This window comes from Ruditapes philippinarum, unplaced genomic scaffold, assembly GCF_026571515.1.
Source record: "Ruditapes philippinarum isolate M1 unplaced genomic scaffold, ASM2657151v2 ctg258_1_1_1_1, whole genome shotgun sequence".
Lineage (NCBI taxonomy): Eukaryota > Metazoa > Mollusca > Bivalvia > Venerida > Veneridae > Ruditapes > Ruditapes philippinarum.
In genome coordinates this window covers 165,026-187,864 of record NW_026855480.1, presented here as the reverse complement: position 1 = coordinate 187,864, position 22,839 = coordinate 165,026, and the positions used below count along the sequence as shown (strand labels likewise).

Here is a 22,839-nt window from a genome sequence, read left to right as displayed (position 1 = left end):
CTAAAACTGAATTAATTCAATTTACGAAAACACCACGTGACATGTTTTTGATATTTTATTTCTTTTTGCGTATGGACCATAACCCATATTCTTTATACAAAAGTTTGTTATCATAATGGCATATGAATCAAGCATTAGTCTGCTAATAAATTGACTGTTTCAATAGAGATAAATAATTATTATAGTTAAATAGCTTCTTTGTCGTAAATGTTATCTATGAACGAATGGTTGTTATGTAAATAATCTCAAAGAACATTTGTAATGTATTTTGGTAGGGACATGTAAGAAAAGAAACGATAGTACACAATGAACATTAGCTGTGTTTACCCTTTAAAGCTGTATGTGTTCAATTTATGTCAAGAAAAACAAACTTGAAAAAAAAAATGTTTAATTAATAAAATTATTCAATATTAGTAATAACTTACATGCTATCATCGATAAATAACTGATTTTGAAGTATTTATCACCAAATTTATACTGCTGCATGACTTACACAGGAAGAGCTAATTATGCATAGATTTTCCTCTATTCACTGTGTTTGCAATGTGTAAATAACTTTTTGTGCACTTCACAATATTTTATTTTTGAATAAATTTTCAAAGTTTTCCTGAAAGCTAACATAAATTTGTAGTCATGCTGCTTTCATCTGATAAAAACGAAAGTATAGATCCAGACCAGCCTATGCATCCGTGCAGTTTGCCCAGGGTCTATAGTTTACTGTTGGTAGCTCATTTTTGATATACTCTCACCATTGAGTTAAACGGGCGGAAGCATGTGTCCTTTATACAAGTTATTATTGTGTCATTGACCTCAAGAGCTCTTTGTGACTATGTGCTCCTTCTACATTTATCGCTTTTATTGAGATTTCCCCGGAACCATAAATATTAAGCGGACTTTGAAATCTTGAAATGACAATACAGAAGATAAGTTAAAACTGTCATTACTTATTTCGAATTATATTAAGTGTATCTGATCGGGGAGATAATTGCATTGTTTGATACAGAATCTGAAATTTTCAGATTAGTTCCTAGATAGATGGCTGAAAACTCTTTATCTATCGGATATCGCCCACGTACTGCATAACTTTGAACATGCTTTGTGAAATTGTTGATGATTTATAGGATATTATTAAATATATCAACGTTCAGTAAGGTTTTTTCTTTTGTTGTTGTTGTTGTTGTTGTTGTTTTTGCTGCTGCTGCTGCTGCTGCTGCTGCTGCTGCTGCTGCTGTGCTTGCAAAGCTTTTATTTTTGTATCGTGAATTGTTTATAGAATGATATACAAATGTAATAGTTGTGCTCATTCGTTTACAAAGTCAGAATTTTGAACATTTTGTATAAATTGATCTGGTAGTTCAATAAAAACAAGCCAAAAAAAACAAAACTACACAAAACTGGAATCCATAAGAATCCATAATAAACAGACAACTAGTCGGTGTTTCGAATTTTATGTTCATTGTATAAAATTCTAAATGTCTAAATTTACGTTCTGCTAATAAGCATATAGTGTTATGCTTATGGCTTAAACCCCCCCCCCCCACACACACACACACACACATACACATTTACTACAACATTAGTTGAGACGGTCCATACAAATAGGCCTCAGTCGAACGTTTTCTTCAAATATACCAGTATTGTCTAGTCCTAACACAGTGTGAATTTATTTTATAGTCTTGAACTGACCATATCTGGTATCATAATAATGATACATGGTTGTGAAAATTGAAAATTATCGTTTAGAAACTAATTATGGAATATGACTTATCTGTTATTCATTTTACACAAAAAAATGTTGAAATGGAAATATATTGATCACTTTTGTTAATACTTAATGGACGCTATGCATCTCTTACCTCCAGCAGGTGAGGTGGTTTTGACCCTTGGTGTTGCTTTAAGTTTGTAACACCCAAGGCTTTCCTGTTTCGGCGCCATATGACCTAATCCGTATTTGTGCGCCGTTAAACCAAAACAAAAAGGTTGATAATTCATTTCGTTCATAAAAATGCAATTTGACGGCATATAAACATACATGGTACTTATCGTTCATTGTTATCAGATGTATTTTGCAAATAAATGTATCAAACGCAACATCAACAGAACTAAAACATTAAAAGTAGAGATTTTATCAAAGCTATTAGCAAAATAATTAAAGCATCATAAAACAATCAAAATGAAAATATTTAGATATGGTAAATGTGAATCAAATAATGAAAATCTTACTGTTTTTTATGGATTTACAAAAATGTAACCATATCGTTCTTTATTCAAATAACATGACATTGGGTGTTACTATATGTTACTACATTGATCATGTTAGCGTGATAATTACAAAACTGTAGGCCACAAATTAATACCTGTTAAGTTACAATTCATCATAAAAGCAAAGTGTAGTTATATTCACAGTTGAATTTATTCATTGGCTTACCTGATATTTAACAAAATAGAAAAGACATTTTATATTAATTTGTACATAGAAATGGCCATGCAAATAGATCATTACATTTGTATATGCCACGTGGTTATGACTTTACAAATTTAAGATAATTAGGGATGCTCTACCTTTCATGAGCTTAGTTTAGTGTATGGGACAAACCTTTTTACCCTAATTTTAAAAGACATATACGAAGAGAATAAGGTTTAAATGTCTGCAAATAAAAGTAAGAACAGCTGATGGTCATTCCTTTGCTAATTATAGTAATAAAATGACTACTGGAATAGACAACTAGGAAACTTTGGTCAATTACACAATTACTCCTCTGCATAAATTCAAGACAACAAGACAATTGTCCATAGGTGCAGAAATGACGTCGAATATAATAAAGCAATTTACGGAATCAGTCATTAAATCTTTTATTTTAAAAATCAAATTCGGGAGAAAGAAGATCTGTCCAGAGCAGCTGAAAGAAAAATAAATAGGTGAAACCCTTAGACTCATTTGAATAAGTATTTCCATGAGAGACAATGAGCTTACTTTGTATGCACCCTAGCACCGTCTTAACCTTAAGCAGGTGTTAATCTTCAACATTAAATGTATAAGAGCCAATGACCCTGCAGAAACGTAAACATATTTGTACAATTCACGTTTTTGAGATTAACTGTTACAGGAAAATATGTCGTATCAAGCTTGGTTATCGTCAAACTAGTATTTTTTAGAAATTTTAATGAAATCATTTATGGTATGCCAAAAATGATATGCCAATAACTATTAACTAAGATACTTTGTCTTTATATAGATGGATTCCCGCTTCTTTATTCTGAAAATGCCTTATTTGCTGTGCTGACTTAGACAGAATATGGCATATAAACACCATAATAATTTAATAGTCACAGTTAATTTTATTTATTAAATATTTTCCTTCAAAAAGAAACAAGAACAATTGTAAAGGTCGCACAAAGTTTAAATCTAAAACATTTCTTGTTTTAAATTGCAGAAAATCAATGTGTTCATTTACGTGATGGTGTAAGTTTCTTCCTGCAACGTTAAACATTTCTGTAAAAAGCAATGCTGACATTGATATGTTATTCCGTTTGTTTGCTGTTTCGTTGAATTGGTTTATTGTTTGTTTGGTTGGTGGATCGGTTGGTTTGCTTTGTTATCGTTGCCATTGATGTTGTTGTTGTTTTTGTTTGGTTTTTTGTTGTTGCTGTTGTTGTCGTCGTCGCCGCCGCCGCCGCTGCTGCTGTTGTTGTTGTTGTTGTTGTTGTTAAATATATATGAGTAATTGCATAGATGCTAGCGAATAAACAAGAGCCAATCATTGCAATATCATTGAAATAAGGCATTTGAAATGTTTAAAGTGCGGTTATTAGATTGAACACCAGTTTTATTGATGGCCTTTGACACAATCATATCTGATATTATTCAGGCAATTATAGTTATCACTACAGACTAGGAAACGTCAGGATCTCCAATGACAAATTTCCAAGTTAAATGTCAAATAACGCCATATCTATTGGTTTTCGCCTACATTGCCAGAACTGTGCAACTTTTTTCCGGGAAATGTGCATTGAACATATCAATCATCCAATAGGATTTAGAGAAAAAAGGAAGTTAAAGAAGTTCTATCGTTCTTTTAAGTGGGTTTTTTTAGCTCACCTGTCACAAAGTGACAGGGTGAGCTTTTGTGATCGCTTTTCGTCCGGCGTCCGTCCGTCGTCCGTCCGTCCGTCCGTAAAGTTTTACTTTAAATGACATCTCCTCATAAACCACTAAGCCAATTTCATCCAAACTTCACAGGAATGTTTCTTTGGTGGTCACCTTTAAAAATTGTTCAAAGAATTTAATTCCATGCAGAACTCTGGTTGCCATGGAGAAAAAACTTTAAATATCTTCTTTTAGAAAACCATAAGAGCTAGAGCTTAGATATTTGGCATGAAACATCTTCTAGTGAGTGTCTACCAAGTTTGTTCAAATAAAAGCCCTGGGGTCAAAATTGGCCCCGCCCCGGGGGGTCATTGATTTTCCCTATATGCATATAGTAAAAACTTAAAAAATCTTCTTTTAAAGAACCCAAAGAGCTAGAGCTAAGATATTTAGCATGAAACATGTTCTAATGGGTGTCTACCTAGTTTGTTCAAATAAAAGCCCTGGGGTCAAAATTGGTCCCGCCCCGGGGGGTCATTGATTTTCCCTATATGCATATAGTAAAAACTTAAAAAATCTTCTTTTAAAGAACTCAAAGAGCTATGGCTAAGATATTGAGCATCAAACATGTTCTAATAGGTGTCTACCAAGTTTGTTCAAATAAAAGCCCTGGGGTCAAAATTGGCCCCGCCCCAGGGGGTCATTGATTTTCCCTATATGCATATAGTAAAAACTTAAAAAATCTTCTTTTAAAGAACCAAAAGAGTTAGAGCTAAGATATTTAGCATGAAACATGTTATAATAAGTGTCTACCAAGTTTGTTCAAATAAAAGCCCTGGGGTCAAAATTGGCCCCGCCCCGGGGGTCATTGATTTTCCCTATATGCATATTGTAAAAACTTAAAAAATCTTCTTTTAAAGAACTCAGAGCTATGGCTGAGATATTTAGCATCAAACATGTTCTAATAGGTGTCTACCAAGTTTGTTCAAATTAAAGACCTGGGGTCAAAATTGGCACCGCCCCGGGGGTCATTGATTTTCCTTATATGTGTATAGCAAAAACTTAAAAAATCTTCTTTGAAAAAACCCAAATAGCTAGAGTTAAGATATTAAGCATGAAACATCTTTTCGTGAGTGTCTACAAAGTTTGTTCAAATAAAAGACCTGGGGTCAAAATTGGCCCCGCCCCGGGGGTCATTGATTTTCTTTATATGTGTATAGCAAAAACTTAAAATCTTCTTTGAAAAAACCAAATAGCTAGAGTTTAGATATTAAGCATGAAACATGTTCTAGTAAGTGTCTACAAAGTTTGTTCAAATAAAAGCCCTGGGGTCAAAACTGGCCCGGCCCCAGGGTGTCATTGTTTTTAACTATTTGTGTATAGTAAAAACTTTAAAAAAATCTTCTTTTAAAAAGCCCAATGAGCTAGAGCTTAGATGTTTAGCATGAAACATCTTCTTATGGGTGTCTACCAAGTTTTATGCAAATAAAAGCCCTTGGGTTAAATTGGCCCTGCAACGTTGGGGGGGGGGGGTTGGGGGGGGCCTATATACAGGTGAGCGACCTCAGGGCCATCATGGCCCTCTTGTTTGTAAACCTATTTCAGTAAAAATGACTTCTTTTAGTCGTTACCACAATTTTGTTTTGATAAATGTCCGTAAACAGTTTGGGTTGATTGTGTCTACCAATGCCGTTTGTGAACATTCTTTCTAAACAGACGGTGCGATGATGTTGTTTGGTTCATTTTATCTCATTTACAAAATCAAACCTTCCAATGATTTTGTTTTCGTTGCTGTCAAAGAGTCTTCCTTTACCCCATAATTTTCTTTTCAGTTGTCAATACTTTGTGACAATTTTCATTGCAACGGGTTCCCTCCTTGTTTTAATAGTGTTTCTTTTTCTCTTCCTTTAACTCCTAGACATGGCAAGCCGGCAGCTGTTTTCGAAAATAGAAATTTAATTACAAAGACAACTCTATTACAGAAAATGTGTTTTTACGGACGCAACTCCTTCACATGATTTATGTCTCAGCGGTTTGTTTATAGAGTGTAGGAAACTTCAAGGTGTTTTTGTTTTGACATTCATCAATTGCATTTAGGTTTTCCATCCATAAGCATCAAGAAGATAAAATTCTGTAATTTTGAAATAGCTTTTAAGCTGATGAGGAATATATATCAGTTAATACCTATCTTAAAATTTCAGTTTTATAAAACTGCTATTTTTTTATTTCTTATTTCTCTCAATGCATCATACATGATACAAACATGAGGTATATAAACAGTAAAAATTTGTAAAAAAACAACAACAGTACGTACATGGCAAGTCATTTACAGAGAATAATCACAATACATAAATATATATAAACAGTCGTTTTTCTTTGTTCGACCAGTATAAAAGGGAATTTATTGAATAGTGATTCTGCAACATAATAAATATATTTATATTACGGTTTTTTTATATACAACATGACCTCATGTTATTTATAGGTCTGAAAATAACATCAAATGATGTCTATTTCATGTAGTCAGCTTTTGACACCTGTCATATATGTATATCGGGCAAACGACAGTCTTTGTTTTTGTACGAAATGATTTGAAATTAAGTTTATAAGTATTTACAGACTTAGAATGACTGGAATTCAATTTATTAAGAGTGATAAGTAGTGATAGATAAAATTTTGAACAAAAGTTTAAGATCTTCTGTCCGGTTTAAATAGAGCGATACATGTACAATGAAATATAAATGTGACATTTTTCGTTGTTTTAGACAGTTTTTTTTTAATTTATTGAACAACCCTAGATTATATCTTGTCATGTTTATAGAATATATATTTCTTATCGCATGACCGCCACAACTTTCCTTTGAAGATCGGCGTTCTCTAAATTTCAGTATTGGAAAACTTTGGGGTGCTCTAAATGAGGTATCAGTACGCTTTGGGGTGCTCTAAATGAGGTATCAGTACACTTTCTCGCGCATGCCCAGTTTATTATTTTATTTCAAATAATAAAGTGAGCATACCTGAAAAAGAGCAAAACAAAACATTACACAGTTTACAGACTTTTTTTAAAATATTTACTGCATATACATCATTTCGATCTTTTTTTTTTCTTTTTTTTTTCAAAATCTGAAAATGCAGTTATTATAAAGATGTTGACTGCAGTGGAAAGTAATCGCCATTTTCTGCATACAAACCTGAAACAATGATCAAATTATTCTCTTTTTTTTTACTTTAAACAATGCCTTCGTTTTACAGGAGATTCTGACCAGTAAGCCATTCACTACACGTATATGAACATAATATTCTAGCGCAAAAAAATCACTACATTGTCGTTAGTTTTAAAAAATACGCGTACAAGATATACCTCTGAAATATACACCGGGATACTTATCGACAATATTTCCAAGATTATATTTTGAAAATGAGCTGGAAAGATGACTATTATTTCGCATTTAGAAAAAATGCATCAACTTACCTCGTGAAATGGTTATTTATGTCCAGTTCCTTCAACGGCATCTAATGGGTGTATTTCTGTGGGTATTTCTTAACTTTTTTATATGTTTAAATAAAGCAAATATTACGAGAGAAGAAAAAAGTCGTGATGGTCATGCGATAAAACAGTTACAGAATAAATACTCGGACTTCACCGGCTGGTATCAGCGCATGGGGCGACAAAAGGGTCAATCATGGAAATTAATCTCGACGTTCCGTCTCGATTAATTTCCTATGATTGACCCTTGTTGTCGCCCCATGCGCTGATACCAGCCGGTAAAGTCCTCGTATATATTCTATAACTATTACATATCGAATGAATCTCCTTTGAAATGTTTCTCATAACAATTGCAAATATTGCTTAAGGACATTTTAAGTGTGTAAAAAATGCAGCGGAATAGAAAATAATGGGTAAAACTTATGGAAATGCCAGTCTGATATGCAAGAAAAGGTGTGACACACACACACACAAAAATAACTACTACTATAAGTAAGGGCCCGTATTTATTACAAAAAAGAAAGAGAATAAAATGAAACATAACATTTTTGTTTTGAAAACTTTTATATGAAGTTTGTTTGACAGAAAATTATTTGAGAATAAAGTTCGATCGACGGATAACTTCTTTGCAGTCCAAAACTAGCATCATTAATTTGATTATTATTTTGATTAATTAATGTATTTCTTATTGTTTGTTGTCATCGTACCCGTTTCATCATTCCAAACAATATTCTTGTTGTCTCTAGGTTTCCATTTATTGTGTTACATTCTAAATCTTCAAAATCAAATCACAAAAATGATTGCAAAGTTCAATAAACCCTAAACAACAAAATCACAAAATCAAAGCATTTTAAATTAAAACTCGTAGAAATTTGGACCGCAGTTCGGAGACAAAATTAAATAATCTTGAAGACAAGATCGTCTCTAAAATGATATTGTCTCATACACTCAACGTTGAACAAATTGATTTCTATGAGCAGGTTTTATTTGCAAACGTTGTTTAATGATACTGTTCAAGCTAAGATTAGAAAATCTTCGTGTAACCATGGTGTCGCGAGCATGTTGTAATCATGACGAGACGCTGTCTTATCTAGATGATGAACGCTATGATTTTTTACTGTTTGAAGAATAATACAGAATTATAAAACCTAACAAAATGTGTACATGCTGTTTGAACATGCATATAACTTTGTCAAAGGTCTCTATAACAATATTGTTTTCTTTAATTAATTAGAAATATATAAATTTCAATCAGCGTATATAACAATAATATAAAAACATAATAATTATCCAATGAATATTGATGTTACAAACGTGTGAAACATTTTAAGTAGAAATAATCATTTCATTGGAGCAGCGTAAATAATCATTACTAAAACTGAATTAATTCAATTTACGAAAACACCACGTGACATGTTTTTGATTATTTTTATTTGTTTTTGCTTATGGTCCATAACCCATATTCTTTATACAAAAGCTTGTTATCGTAATGTCATCTGAATCAAACATTGGTCTGATGATAAATTGACTGTTTCAATAGAGCTAATTAATTATACTATTATAGTTAATTAAGCGTCTTTGTCGTAAATGTTATCTATGAACGGATGGTTGTTTTGTAATTGATCTCAAAAACATTTGTAATATTTGTTCGTACGGACATGTAAGAAAAGAAACGATAGTACACAATGAAATATTAGCTTTGCAATCACGTTTTACCCTTTAAGCTGCATGCCTCCAGATGAGCCAAAATAACGCTGTAATGGGCTATGTATGCATAGTTTGGCATTTTATGTGGGTTGTAAGTGTCGTTTGCAATGTGTAAATTACTTTCTTTATTCATTTTACAATACTCTAAAATGTATTTATATATACAATGGTAATATTGAAGGTAAAATACAATCTGTTCAATAACATTATAATAAATACGTTTATGATTTAAGATAACAAAACAACAACAGTGTAGAACTGGTTTTTACCTATTTTTGACAACCTATCTTTAGAACAAATACGTGTGATCGTGTATTTTTAATGATTTGGTGGTTTGGCGATGGCATTTATAAAACTTTATCTTCTATTTGAAAAAATTAATCGCTTTGAATAATTTATATTTCAATTCTCTGAAATTTAAATCATGAACCAAATAACGGTCATTATCCAGTTTGTAATACTTTGCGTACATTTATATTTTTAAAAGAAATGTTTCTACACTAAAATTGTCATTCAGGCAAGTTGTGCAGTTTATTGGAACTCGAATAATTTAAACATTTCTTCTTTTTTATCTAGAAAAAAATGTATAAAAAAAACTTGAAAAAAAAGAAAAATATCGTCGCCAATATCTTTTGTTTCATTTACCTATTGACGCTTGACTTTTTATTCCCTTTGACAATAACGATAACGATTCTTTGAGATGGTAGTATTGACAATTTTGGACACACGTCGTATCTAAGTATATCCGAATTCTGGTAATGTATGGTAATTCGGCCAAGTTCTGGACATAACTGTATCTAATATGCACTGGTAGCTGTATATCGATCATCAGATATTACAGCATAAGATCTACCTTTTACAGTTTTCACTCGTAGTTACATAGAAAGAAAGTATTTACATATATGCAGCTTTTCTAAATGGAAATTTAAAACTTTGTGTGCTTTGTATTAATTTTTCATTATTCGTGTGATTATTTGCAAGTGCGTGTGCTTTATTAAGGATTATTCTATTTGATTTTTATTATATTACGTATTAATATCTATTGCAGTGATCCGACCGCCGCCACCGAGGTACTGCGAAGCCTACAAGTATCCTGTCGACTTCAACACTCCTTCCGATTTTAAAAACAATGAAATTAATCTGGAATATAACTGTCAAAGTGAAAATTTATATGAATCTCTACCGGATTTAAATAGTAAGAATGCAGTTACTTGTGATACCTACAAAGCACTTCCAGGTGAAGTTGTGTATTTTTATCAACCGGCCCATTTCTACAGCAACGTAAGTGCTGACTCATACCGGAAGTTGAAATATATTTATAGATTTAAAAAAGGTGCACTAGGTCAGTCTAAATTAGTGCTTGAGGCAATACCAGAAACCGTGGCGTCGTCCGATCAGTCTATGGGAGTTAAAACATACGCGCAGTTAGAGGTGGTCGAGTCTGGTAGTGAACAAGGTCCTGGTATGTGCGGAGTTAGTGGAATCAATGGATGTGAGGGGGTTGGGGGATTAAATAGGTGTAGTGAGATTCAAACCAATGGTAAAGCAGTTCTTGTGCCGATAAACGGTGTTATTCCTACGGATAGAATGATTGTGGATTCATTATTAAATGATTCAAATTGTGAAAGTTGGAATCACGAGGTAAGACACTCACCAGACGACACACCGGCGCACACACCGGAACATGGTTCTCGCGTGCATTCGCCTGAATTTAATCAAGTTGACCGAGACTTAGAACAATTAACCCAAGCATTAGAAAGTGAAGAAAAATGTGTTCAGTCCGGAGAACAAACACCCTTGTTGCAAGAACCAAGTGCTCAATGTACTCACAATGAAACCAAAAAGGGTTCCACGGAGCCGAAAACCCCCAAATCCCAAAGAAAATGTGAAAATGATCACGATTACGCAGATAGCGGATATTCAGACTCTAATCGAGCGGATTTTAAAGAACACGTGACCGATCACTCGGTTGATCACGTGTTAGATACTGTGATCTATTCTGAACCTGAGTATTCTTCCTCGGATATGTCTATTAAGTGTACTGGTGACACGTTAAACAATGCATTAGACAAATATCAAAGAACCCTCAAACGGACAACAAATGGTACCGACCATACTGTCTATGAATTAAGTCCTTCGGACTCATTTTATAATTCCGCCGACAATATGCATACCGTCGGCAAAAGACATTCATTAGCAAGTGGCGATGGTATTTGCAAAATTGGCCAAAGTTCCTCAAGCCTAACAGACGTACAGCGATCTCGACAACCTCTGTCAAGAGACACAAGTGTGTCATTTAAAAAGCCATTGGTCAGTGGCGCCAAGGACGAAAGTGCGAGCACCAGAGTAGATTTGCACCCGGCAGAGCCACAACCCGAACTGACCGATGCCGAACCGTTAGTAACGCCAAATGCAAAACAAACGGCAAGCTCTGAAACTATACCTTCCCAACTGGTAAATATATTATATTATTTATTTCAAAGTTCATTGATGAAATATAGAATTTGACCAGTAAGATATAACTGATATCACTCATTGCAGATAAAGTATAAAATATATAAAAATCTCACCATCTCTAATAATTAGCAAAAACTTAAAAGAAATGTAGAAGCTTGTCATGGATGAAATATATTTCGGATTGATGTGATATTTTTGAAATTCTAATGGCTTGTCGGGCGTTTTATAAATTGATAATAATGATATTTGTAAAAATGATAATAACTCAATAAATCATAAGGCTACAATATTAAGAGACGTAATTATATACAAAATATTAAGAGCTTTTTGTAAGTTGCCTTCAGAACAGTAAAAAATAGACAAATTTATACAAAGGAGTGAAGAATAAAATATTAATTAAATTGTAAATGAAATGGATAATAAACATCTTCATAAAACATAAAATTTGATAAAATATCAGAAAAAATCATTTGAATTTATGTTTTAAACGAATGATATAAACATTTCAAAGATATACTATGCTCAAATTTGATAGTTGAAATATTGTTTATTGCTACACAGTCTCTTTGTAAAAATAAAATAAACATGTTTTGGATTCACTTAAAGGAGATATGTTATGTTTTAAACTCTACACATTATATGAAGTCAAAATATCAACATTAGTGTCATTAAAATGACTGCCTGCCAATGTTTATTCTTAAGAAAGGACCAACTTTACTTGACTCGTAATGGGAAATGCAGCTTCCAATATATAGTTTGTGCATTCCTTTATTCAAATAAGAAATATTCAATAAGAATTTCACAGATTTCAATAACTGTCTGCGACAAAAATATTAAACACAAAGATGAGTTTATTATGTCTTTAAATATAAACGACTTGAAGAAATATTCAACAATCTATATCCTTTTTCATTCATAAAAAACATAACAACAGGTTTGTATAGTTTATTTTTAGCAAAATTATAGGTTTCAAAAAATAAAACACAGATTCCGATGACGTCGCAGACTGATTTACAATTTCCCAGAAGCTACGCTTGCAATTCTGCTATTATTTCATTTGATAAAGAGAACCAATCCATTTCTGTTGAAGCTTAATTAATTTTGATGTGCGTCAGTCTAGACAAAAACGTTTGATCACGTTTATACCAATGAACTTTTATCTTTGCATGAATAAATAGACTTTACTTAGACTTATTAATAGATATACATACAAAATACACGTCCGTCTGTGTGACGATCAATAATAGAAGAATAGGAAGCGTAATGTAACCTAATACTAAAAGTAAGTATTAAAATCTAGTTACGGAAGAGAGAAAAAATCTATTTGCTATTGTTTGATTTTATATGATAGATTTTGTATTGAAAAGAAACGTGTGTATGTTTTAATAGAATATGTAAGAGCGCCAGGAAAGAAGTGTTTAATTTTGTCAGCATTCGAGAGACTCGATTGTCTATATTTTATTCAATAGCAACTTGTTGTTTAAACTATGAATACAATGTATCTGTACTGTATCAGATAATAAGATAAGATAATAAGATTATGATATAATATCGGTAAAGAAGTTAAAGCAAATATGATTAAAGTGATTTTGAAAATAAAGATGTTTTGTTCACATGTAGTTATAACAAAAAAGAAAGAGATTCACGAGTTTTCTATACTCAATAAACATGATAATTTTATATTAAAGAACATTAGAATGGTAATAAACATGATAATTTCATGTTAAAGAACATAAAAATGATAATTAACATGATAAATTTCGTATTAAAAAACATAAAAATGATAATAAACATGATAATGTTCATATTAAAGAACATTAGAATGGTAATAAACATGATAATTTCATGTTAAAGAACATAAAAATGATAATTAACATGATAAATTTCGTATTAAAAAACATAAAAATGATAATAAACATGATAATGTTCATATAAAAGAACATTAGAATTGTAATAAACATGATAATTTCATGTTAAAGAACATAAAAATGATAATTAACATGATAAATTTCGTATTAAAGAACATAAAATGATAATTAACATTATAATTTTCATATAAAAGAACACAAGAATGATGATAAACATGACAATTTTATATTAAAGAACATAATAATGAAAATAAATATGATTATTTTTATATTTAAGGACATAAGAATGATAACAAACATGATAATTATATATTAAAGAACATGAGAATGTTAATTACAATGATAATTTTCATATTTAATGACACAAGAATGGACTGGTAAAGGTCACAAACTTCAGATCACTTGCCCCACAACTCTGTGCGTTCGAATCTCGTCAAGAACTTTGAATTCTTTTATGTGATGAAGCTATCCAGCAAGCTTACGGAAGAATGTTGGTTGTACTCGGGTGTCAGTTTGGGTGCCGTCAGTTTGTGCCTGAAATAATGCAGAAAGGGGCACCTGTCTTCCTCCATCAACAAAGTTGGAAAGTCGCCATATGATCTTGAACGTGTCGGTGTGACTTAAAGTGCAAGAAAACAATTATGATTATGTTTGTTTTCCTACATGAAAAAAACATAAAATACATAAATACTTCATTGTCATACAAAAATCAAAAAAGGAAAATAATTATGGGTTTTAAATGGACGCTACACTACGTATCATCGTCAGTAATTTACATATTGCATTTATTCCTTTTGAAATCACTATGAAATGATATTTGTAATTGCATCACCTGCATTCTGCTCCTGTTCAGTTCCTTTGTCTCATAATTATAAATTATAAATTAACTAATATCAGAAATAACTGCTTTTTAATTGTGCAACGTCACCGTCCAATATTTCTGCATTGGATGCTCCAGAGTCCAATATATAACATATCTTTTGGTTTGTGTCACGTCACCGTCCAATATTAATTGGGTGCTTCAGAATCCAATATATACCATATCCTTTGATTTGTGTCACGTCACTGTCAAATATTTTCGTATTGGACGGTCAGAACCCAGTATATACTGTATCCTTTGATTTGTGTCACGACACCGTCCAATATTTCTAAAACCTATATATAACATAACAGAAATAACTGCCTTTGGTTTGTGCTACGTTACCGTCCAATGTTTCTGTATTTGGACGCTTTAGAATCCAATATAAACCGCATTGGAAATAACTGCATCACTATACTTTTGCACTTTCGTAAATATATTCTATATTTAGATCAACTAACTCCTACATGTCGGGATTGGCTTTGATAGATGGTTCGTTATCTTGCAAGGAAAATTTATGAAGAACGTTAGGCCATAAGTTTTCACCCTCAAACAAAGAAGATTTATAAAGAGTTATAATTAAGCTCCGTTTCACAATCAGTCACGTGACTAAGATAATTCCCCATAATGCATTGGTAAAACACCGCTAACACGCGACGTTCAGCAGCGTTAAAGTACATTTGTACAATTTATATGTTTTAAAATCTCATAAAGTATTTTGTTGAAACAAGATGATAATTTGAAAAATCATTCTCTTGAAAAAATGACTTTAAGAAAATTGTTTTTCATCTATAAAAGGTCTTTGTAAATAGTGTTACACCAGCGTAATTTATAACCATAAGATCGCTATAAATAAACGAAACTTGAAGCGTTATTATAACTCTTTGGAAAATTCTGTTAAAGTTATTTATTAAATTCCAGCTATCAAATAATATATTAACAAAAAAAAAAGAAAACACAACATATTTATGTGTTTTCTCTAAAAGGGTATTTCAATTTAAGGATATCCATCGCGCTTTAATAAGTACTTTTATAATTCGTTTTTTTTTTCTAACTTTAATTATCACGAACATGTATTGGACGGTACTCGTGCAAAATCGAAGTTTGTTGTTGTTGGTGGTGGTTTTTTATGTGTATTTGTGTTTTTCAATTAGCTACATAATCCAATATCAGATTGTTGAGTAGTCGGGTGGTTAAGGTCGTTGACTTCAAACCACTTTCCAGTCACCGCTGTGGGTTCGAATCCCGATAGGGACTTTAGATTCTTTCATATGATAACGCTATCCAGATAGGTAACGGAACGTTGGTGGTTCTATTATCAGGTACCTGAAATAATGCACGAAAGGGCACCTGAAGTCTTTCTCTCCCAGCAAAGCCGGAAAGTCGCCATTCTGTGTTGGAGTGACGTAAAAACAACCCCAAAAACAATGCAACTCGTGCAAAATGTTTTTCGCCAGCTGTTGTTCTCGTCCTATACAATATTATCAAATAGAATACTTATTTGACTGCTTATACCAGATATCGTAACGTGGAAAACGGCAATATTCAAATTGGCGCTGTTTGTAAAGATTTAATTATTATTCAAATATTCTGATTGATGTTGGATAAACACTGACGTAGGCAATCTTTAACTCTAATATTTCTGGCATTTTCTTATAAACAGTTTACTAAATGCCCCCAGGAGAGATTGCCATATAATGAGTTGACCAGAGCAGTTTAGGTCGTTAAGTTGCGGAACTTTGACATATGGATAAATTATTCATTAGTCCATAATTTCTGAATAAATAGCTTCTATATTAGTTTTCTTTGAAGTGTAATACCGTTTTTGGTAAAAAGGAGTTCTAACTGCCATGAAAAAACGATTAATTTTTAGATGCGCAATTTTTGACGACGTTAAATGCCAAGGCTATGTCTATAAATCAATTGTTTATACGTGTCTATTTTTGGCATTTCCTTGATGAAAACCCTGGCCTAGAGACAAATGATATATCTAATCGTTATCACTTTGGAGGTGCTTCTAAATCGGTCTCTATAATTTAGTAGAAGACTCTCTTACAAGAATGAAGTGATAGACTTTCTAGTAGTTACTATCCAGCTACCCATGTCTGTAATAACGTACATAGGGGCACCTGCGGTCTTCCTCCACTAGTAAAGCTGAAAAGTCGCATATGACCTATATTTTGTTGATGCGACGTACAGCCCAATTTATTTATTTTCGACCTTAACATGTTCATGAAACTAAAAATTTAACGTTGTACATAATTTTTTCCGACCATTTTAACATTTAAATGATACTTCAGTTATATATTATCCTTTTCCGTTGTTTTTTTACTTTGTTAAAAATATGGCTTTATTTTTAAAAACTTAAACAGTTTTCGGAATCATACAGTTTATCGGATAATTGCTATTTGTGTATACAGACAACCAATGTATCTACAAAAGTATATCAGTTCTTTCATACATACACTGCAGTACCATTAATGTTATTGCATTTCTTATGTAGAAAACAAACCCAAAGAAAAAATCCAAGATCAAATGAGTAATTTTCAATCTGCTAATGGGCCGTCAAAGATGAATGAAACTCTTTTATAACAATTCCTCGTAACATTTGCAACCATTGCTTTAATCAGGTTAAAGTAGTTATCCGCAAGTCGCCAAGGTCAAAGTCGTAACCGCAGATTTAAAAGTACCTATAAGTTATAGAAACTTTATCTACATTTTCCCTTTGAACATTATCTGCAAATACATTTATTTGACATTTTCATGAATACATGTAGTATTAAAGAGCCTTTTAGGCCTAGCTAACTATAAACGGTAATTGTACATAATTATATACATTTATTTAACATTTTTATTAATATTAAACAGCCTTTTTAGGCCTAGCAAACTACAAGCGTGTACACTGCAATATATACAGATTAATATATTTTACGGCTTATACATACACATGTAAATCACAATTTGTTTAAAAAAAAATTTTGCTGTGATTTTGATTTATGCCGATATATAAAATATTGCTTATTCTCTCAGCTGACCTAATATACAGCATTATATTTATTCTGATAAAGTGTTTTTACTTCTTTGGTTTAATATTGGCACCCTTGGTATTTTTGCGTGATATAAAAACAACACTGGCAATGTATCAAACGTGTATGTGTTTGGCAAAGACCATGCTCTATTTATTGTAAGCGTGTCAAATTTGCCAACAAATTATAAGAAACAGTGTCCAAAATTATAATGAAACCCACCTAGAATTGTGATGGGGCTGTCACTTTATTCCGCTGAAATTACCAATATCCAGTCAGATGGAGGGATTACTTCATTTTGTTATATTTACTGATTCCTGGCCTAATGGGACCTTTACTTTATTACACAGAATTTACCGAATCCTGGTCTGGTTTGCCTGTTACTTCATTTCGCTGAAATAACCGATTCCCGGTCTGGCGGTGGAGTTACTTCATTTTGCTGTCATGACCGATTCCCTAACAATTGGGCCGTTACTTCATTTCACTGAAATAATCGATTCCCGGTCTAGTCGATCATCACTTCATTGCAATGAAATTACCGATTCTTGAAGTGATTAGGTCCATTACTTTGTTACACTGAAATTACAAATTCCCGGCCTAGTTGGTCTTAACTTCATTGCAATGAAATTACCCATTCTCGATCAGGTTGGACCGTTACTTTTTTACACTGAAATTACCGATCTAGTGGGTTCATTTTTTCATTACATTGAAATTACCGATTCTTGAAGTGATTGGGTCCTTTACTTCATTACACTTAAATTACCGATTCCCGGCCCGGTGTACCGTTTCTTTTTTCTCTGAATTGATATGTTGATGATATGATTGATTCTTAACTATATTTAACTAAAATTAAGCAAAGCTAGTGAGGTTGTGTCATCACCTAATTCTCTGAAATTACTAGTTCGCTTGTAAGGTCAATTCATTCCATCATTCCACAGTAATTACCGATTCATGTTAAGATTGGTCATTACTTCATAACAATTACTCACTGCTGGTTTGACGTGGTCATCCTTCATTTTTTACCGTACTAAAGTTACTCTTTGGTGCTGGTATATGGTGCGGTCGTTTTCTCTATCCGCTCTAACTTAAATCTCCGACTACCGCTGCTGTAATTATCAGTGTCCTTTGCTCTAACTCTCCAGATATTTTCCGAACAAACTTCATCTAATTGTTATTCAAATATTCTGATTGATGTAGCCTAAACTCTGACTGAACCAATCTTTAAGCAGGCTATTCCAGGCATCTTCTGTAAACAATTTATTGAATATGTCCGGAGAGACCGCTTATTCATAATTAGGGCAAAGCGCTAGCAGTCATTAAGTGACATAAGTTTGGCCTGCAGATAAATAATTCATTCGGCCATCATTTTTTGAAGAAGTGCTTTCCAAATATGTCTTTAGTTTGGCAAAAGAAAAATTGCTGAAAAGAATCTAATTATAGCAGCGGTATTTGGGTACTCTGCAAACGTGACGTCATATTTTACATTTAAAGATGTGTTCATATATCTTAATATCTAGTTCATATATGTTCATATATATGTTCATTAATTTCATTAACACCACATAACCTTTGATATTAGTCTTGAGGTTTTGAGCTGTTTAAATTGTTAGTTTGTTTTGTTTTTGTTTTTTGTTTTTTTCTTTTTTGGTATTTTGCTTGTTAGCGTCTTTCGTTTACATAAAAGATAAAATAATAAACATGATTCACGAATTTAGAAAAATTAACTTTGTCAAAGCTATGTTTTCTGTAGATATTGACAAAACCGTTTCCATGACAAACCGCTCAGAGAGAAAAAAAGAAACGTGATACTGCAGTCTACTCGTAATCTACGAAGGACCGGTGGTGGCATTTTTACTTCACGAATTCTAGGTTTTTAACTTTTAACTTCGCCAGTTATTGATTTCAACATCATAAATTTCCGATTTTACGATTTCAATTTCATGAATTCACGATGAAGAATTCGTGAAGTTTGAATTGTGAATTCACAAAGTTTGAAACAGTAAAATCATGAAGTTGAATTCATGAAGCTGAAATCGTAAAGGTAAAGGTGAATTAATGTAGTTGTTTTAATGCCATTGACATTGTGATTTCGTGCAGTTGAAATTGTAAATCTATTAAGTTTAAATCGTGCATTCATGTAATTGCAATTGTAAATCTATTAAGTTGAATTGTAAATCTATTAAATTAAAATTGTATATCTATAAATTAAGTTGAAATCGCGAATTCATGCAGTTGAAATTGTAAATCTATTCAGCTGAAATCGTGAATCTATGTATGTTATAAGTTGATATCGTACATATTCAAAGTTAAAAGCGTAAATCGTAAAGTTGAATTGATGAAGTGAATATGTCCCTACCGGTACTTCGTAGCGTGTTCATACACGCCTACGCCCATGGAAAATGTTCTCATTTTCTGTTTCTGGAACGGTAATGGCGTCGCAACAGACAATGCAATAACAAATGATGTTTCTAAATTGTCAAGGTTAATTTAATTACATTCGTCTAGTTTTTCTTCTAGCTATCGTTAGTTATTGAATAAGCGATAACGTTTTGTGGAGAGAGAAAAATAGAAGAAAAAAGTTCTTTCGGTATCGGAAAATCAGTAAAAGCCATAAATGTTTTGAGGAAGAAATTGCATTGTCGTGAAGGAGCTTTACTGAGGAACAAAAGTCTACACACATAGAATTTGTAACTCTTATATTAATCAACCTTAGCACATGTGAAACAGGAAAAAAAATGCAAAAAAGAATAAAATCGATTTTTTGCGACTTTTGACAACCCTCAGCGAAGTCCCTTGAAGGAATAGCAATTAAAGAAAATATAATAGAATCTGACAATAGTATGATACCCATTGTAAGATGACGAAATAATTGACGTCATAAACTCCAACTATGTTCATCATAGTTTATTTTTGAACTGCATATAATATTATTCATTTTCTTCTTTGCATACCTATTTACACATGTATAAAAATACAAATGCAAAACTACAATGAAAATGTTTACAAGTTAGATCTTCTTGTTTAAATGCAACTTATACTCGTAGATGTGTATGCTTGCTAATATAATTTTAGACAATTATTAATTAGTATCATCTGTGTTTATTTTGCTGTGAAAACATGTATCAATTTTATCACACTTTCGATATATACATTGTATTCAACATTTCTAGAGCAATACCTCTCTGAAAGAAAAGAAAAACATTGTCTCCCAATGGGGATTGCTCTGCAGAGGTTGTATTTTATTGTATGTGATCAATATAATTATAATCAGTTGATATATTATCTTACAAAGCTTAATTGAGTTAAATCAAGCATCTCAATAGTTGCGTGATGCGGTTACGTCATTTCCGCTTTTATTATTTCCTGTCAATAATCCATCAAAAGTAATTAGATTTTGCAAAATAAAAGCTCATTTTCTACGCAACAAAATGCCATCATATGTAAAATTTTATAAACGACATCGTAAAGTACAAAACAATTTTCAAGTCAGTTTATATCAAGTCACTCCGAATATTGATCGTATTCTACATATAGAGAAGGGAGATAAATCGTATAAGATAAATCGGAGATTGTTATGATATTTTATAGATTGCCTCCCTTACTATATCTAAGATTCAATTTGGTACCGTATGTGACACGTTTCTTACTTGCATACAACAAGCATGACTTTGTGGTATCATGTTCATTTTAAATTAGTATTTAATTAATATAAATATATTTGCAATTATGCATAAATTGTAGAAAAAAATAACTAAAAATAAATAATATATCTATTTCGGCTAACAAATTTCAATATTTAACATTGAATATGTAAGAATAATCGCGTCTAAAGTTGGTCCAACAAACTTTCAGTGAAGTTGCTTAAAAAGATATTGCTGTGTACGTAAGATGTCCGTAAATAGCTTTTATATAATAATGAATAAAACAAAAAATAAAATTCAACTAGAACCACTAACCTTAACAATTTAAATATGTAGCAACAAATGGGGCGGTAAAAATGTAAAAAAATATTGAATTACCCCATGATTGCTTAATGTTAAAACATTATTTACCCTTCCGGTAAATGTTTGTGAGAGTTTAAAAACAAATGTATACTGATAATTTCAAATCAAAGTAAACTTTCACCATACATCATATTCGAACTTTTATTGTAAAACACAACATTAGAAATGAAGCTATTCATCTTCTTCATCTATAAATAGCTCATCTAGCCAAATGGCGGTCACGTGACAGTGGAATTTTTATCGTCTTATATTTACACAAAAGTCACAAACAAAATATATCAACTATATTATAAAGTCAACTGGATCATTCTTTTTTAGGCTTAATAGTTATGTAGTTATGCTTTAGTGCTTTAAATTCGATATTTCACTTTGCTATAAATATTAGACATTAAAGGGACTCCACTGAGGTCATTTGACATGGAGGGACTAGAGACATTTTTCTCAGATTTGTGAATCATTTGGTGTAGGTTTGCACTAATAACTTTTTAGATCATTCTCTATGGTTTTTCCAGAATCATCATTTTTTGTGCAAAATGACCCCAAAAAATGCAAAGATTTACGCTCAAATCGGACTAAGAATCGTACAAAAACCAATATTCAATTTAATTCTGAGAATTATCTTTTGTAGATTTTTCCATATTAAATGCTTCACATGATCTCTGTAAAAAAGTCAAATTTTAAGCTTTTTGGATTTTTCTTTTGACCTCAGTGGAGCCCCTTTAAACTATATTAAAATATTACATTAACTTGCTATATAAAATCGAAATATTAATTCGACATCGCAGATCTGTATCGAAAATCGATATTCATATCCGATCATAACATTCGATATTAAAATTGATATATTTTTTTTGTATTTTAGATACTGGAGGATACACGCACATACTACCGGCGAAAAGCAGCCGACAGGGGGACGCTGTACTGTGCCGCCGGCGGAATCACAGTTGTAGCTACCATAGTTTTCTTGCTCATTTACTTTTCATGATTTATTAATTATTCTCGTTTCGTTTTTGCATATTTTATTGCATGTTGATGTATCCGGTTTGAATAAAAAATATTGCTAGCCTAACTCGTATTGGAGTTTTATGGGGTAGGAAGGGGAGATGGGTCGAAAAAATAACTATTTGAAAGACGTTGGATAAATATGTTAAAATATCACGAGTATACATGATGTTAAAATAACTGGCTTACACCAAAAATGATGTAAGAATAACTGACATACAGCAATTATGATGTTAGAATAACTGACATACAGCAATTTTCATGTTTGAATAACTGACCTACAACTTTAATCGTATTAAAATAACCAACATACAGAAATTAGGATGTTGGAGTATCTAACCT

General features: G+C 32.0%; 1 protein-coding gene across 1 annotated transcript in view; it reads left to right on the top strand.

The window, feature by feature from the left end:
* LOC132743494 (uncharacterized) overlaps window positions 1–22,558 on the top strand; it is a 111,278-nt gene extending 88,720 nt beyond the window's left edge. Inside the window, exons 2-3 of the mRNA XM_060732013.1 lie at window positions 10,330–11,735; window positions 22,358–22,558. Coding sequence (XP_060587996.1) covers window positions 10,330–11,735; window positions 22,358–22,480 — 1,529 coding nt within the window. The 3' untranslated portion in view covers window positions 22,481–22,558. The remainder of the gene's footprint in view (window positions 1–10,329; window positions 11,736–22,357) is intronic.
* Window positions 22,559–22,839: the final 281 nt, after the last annotated feature.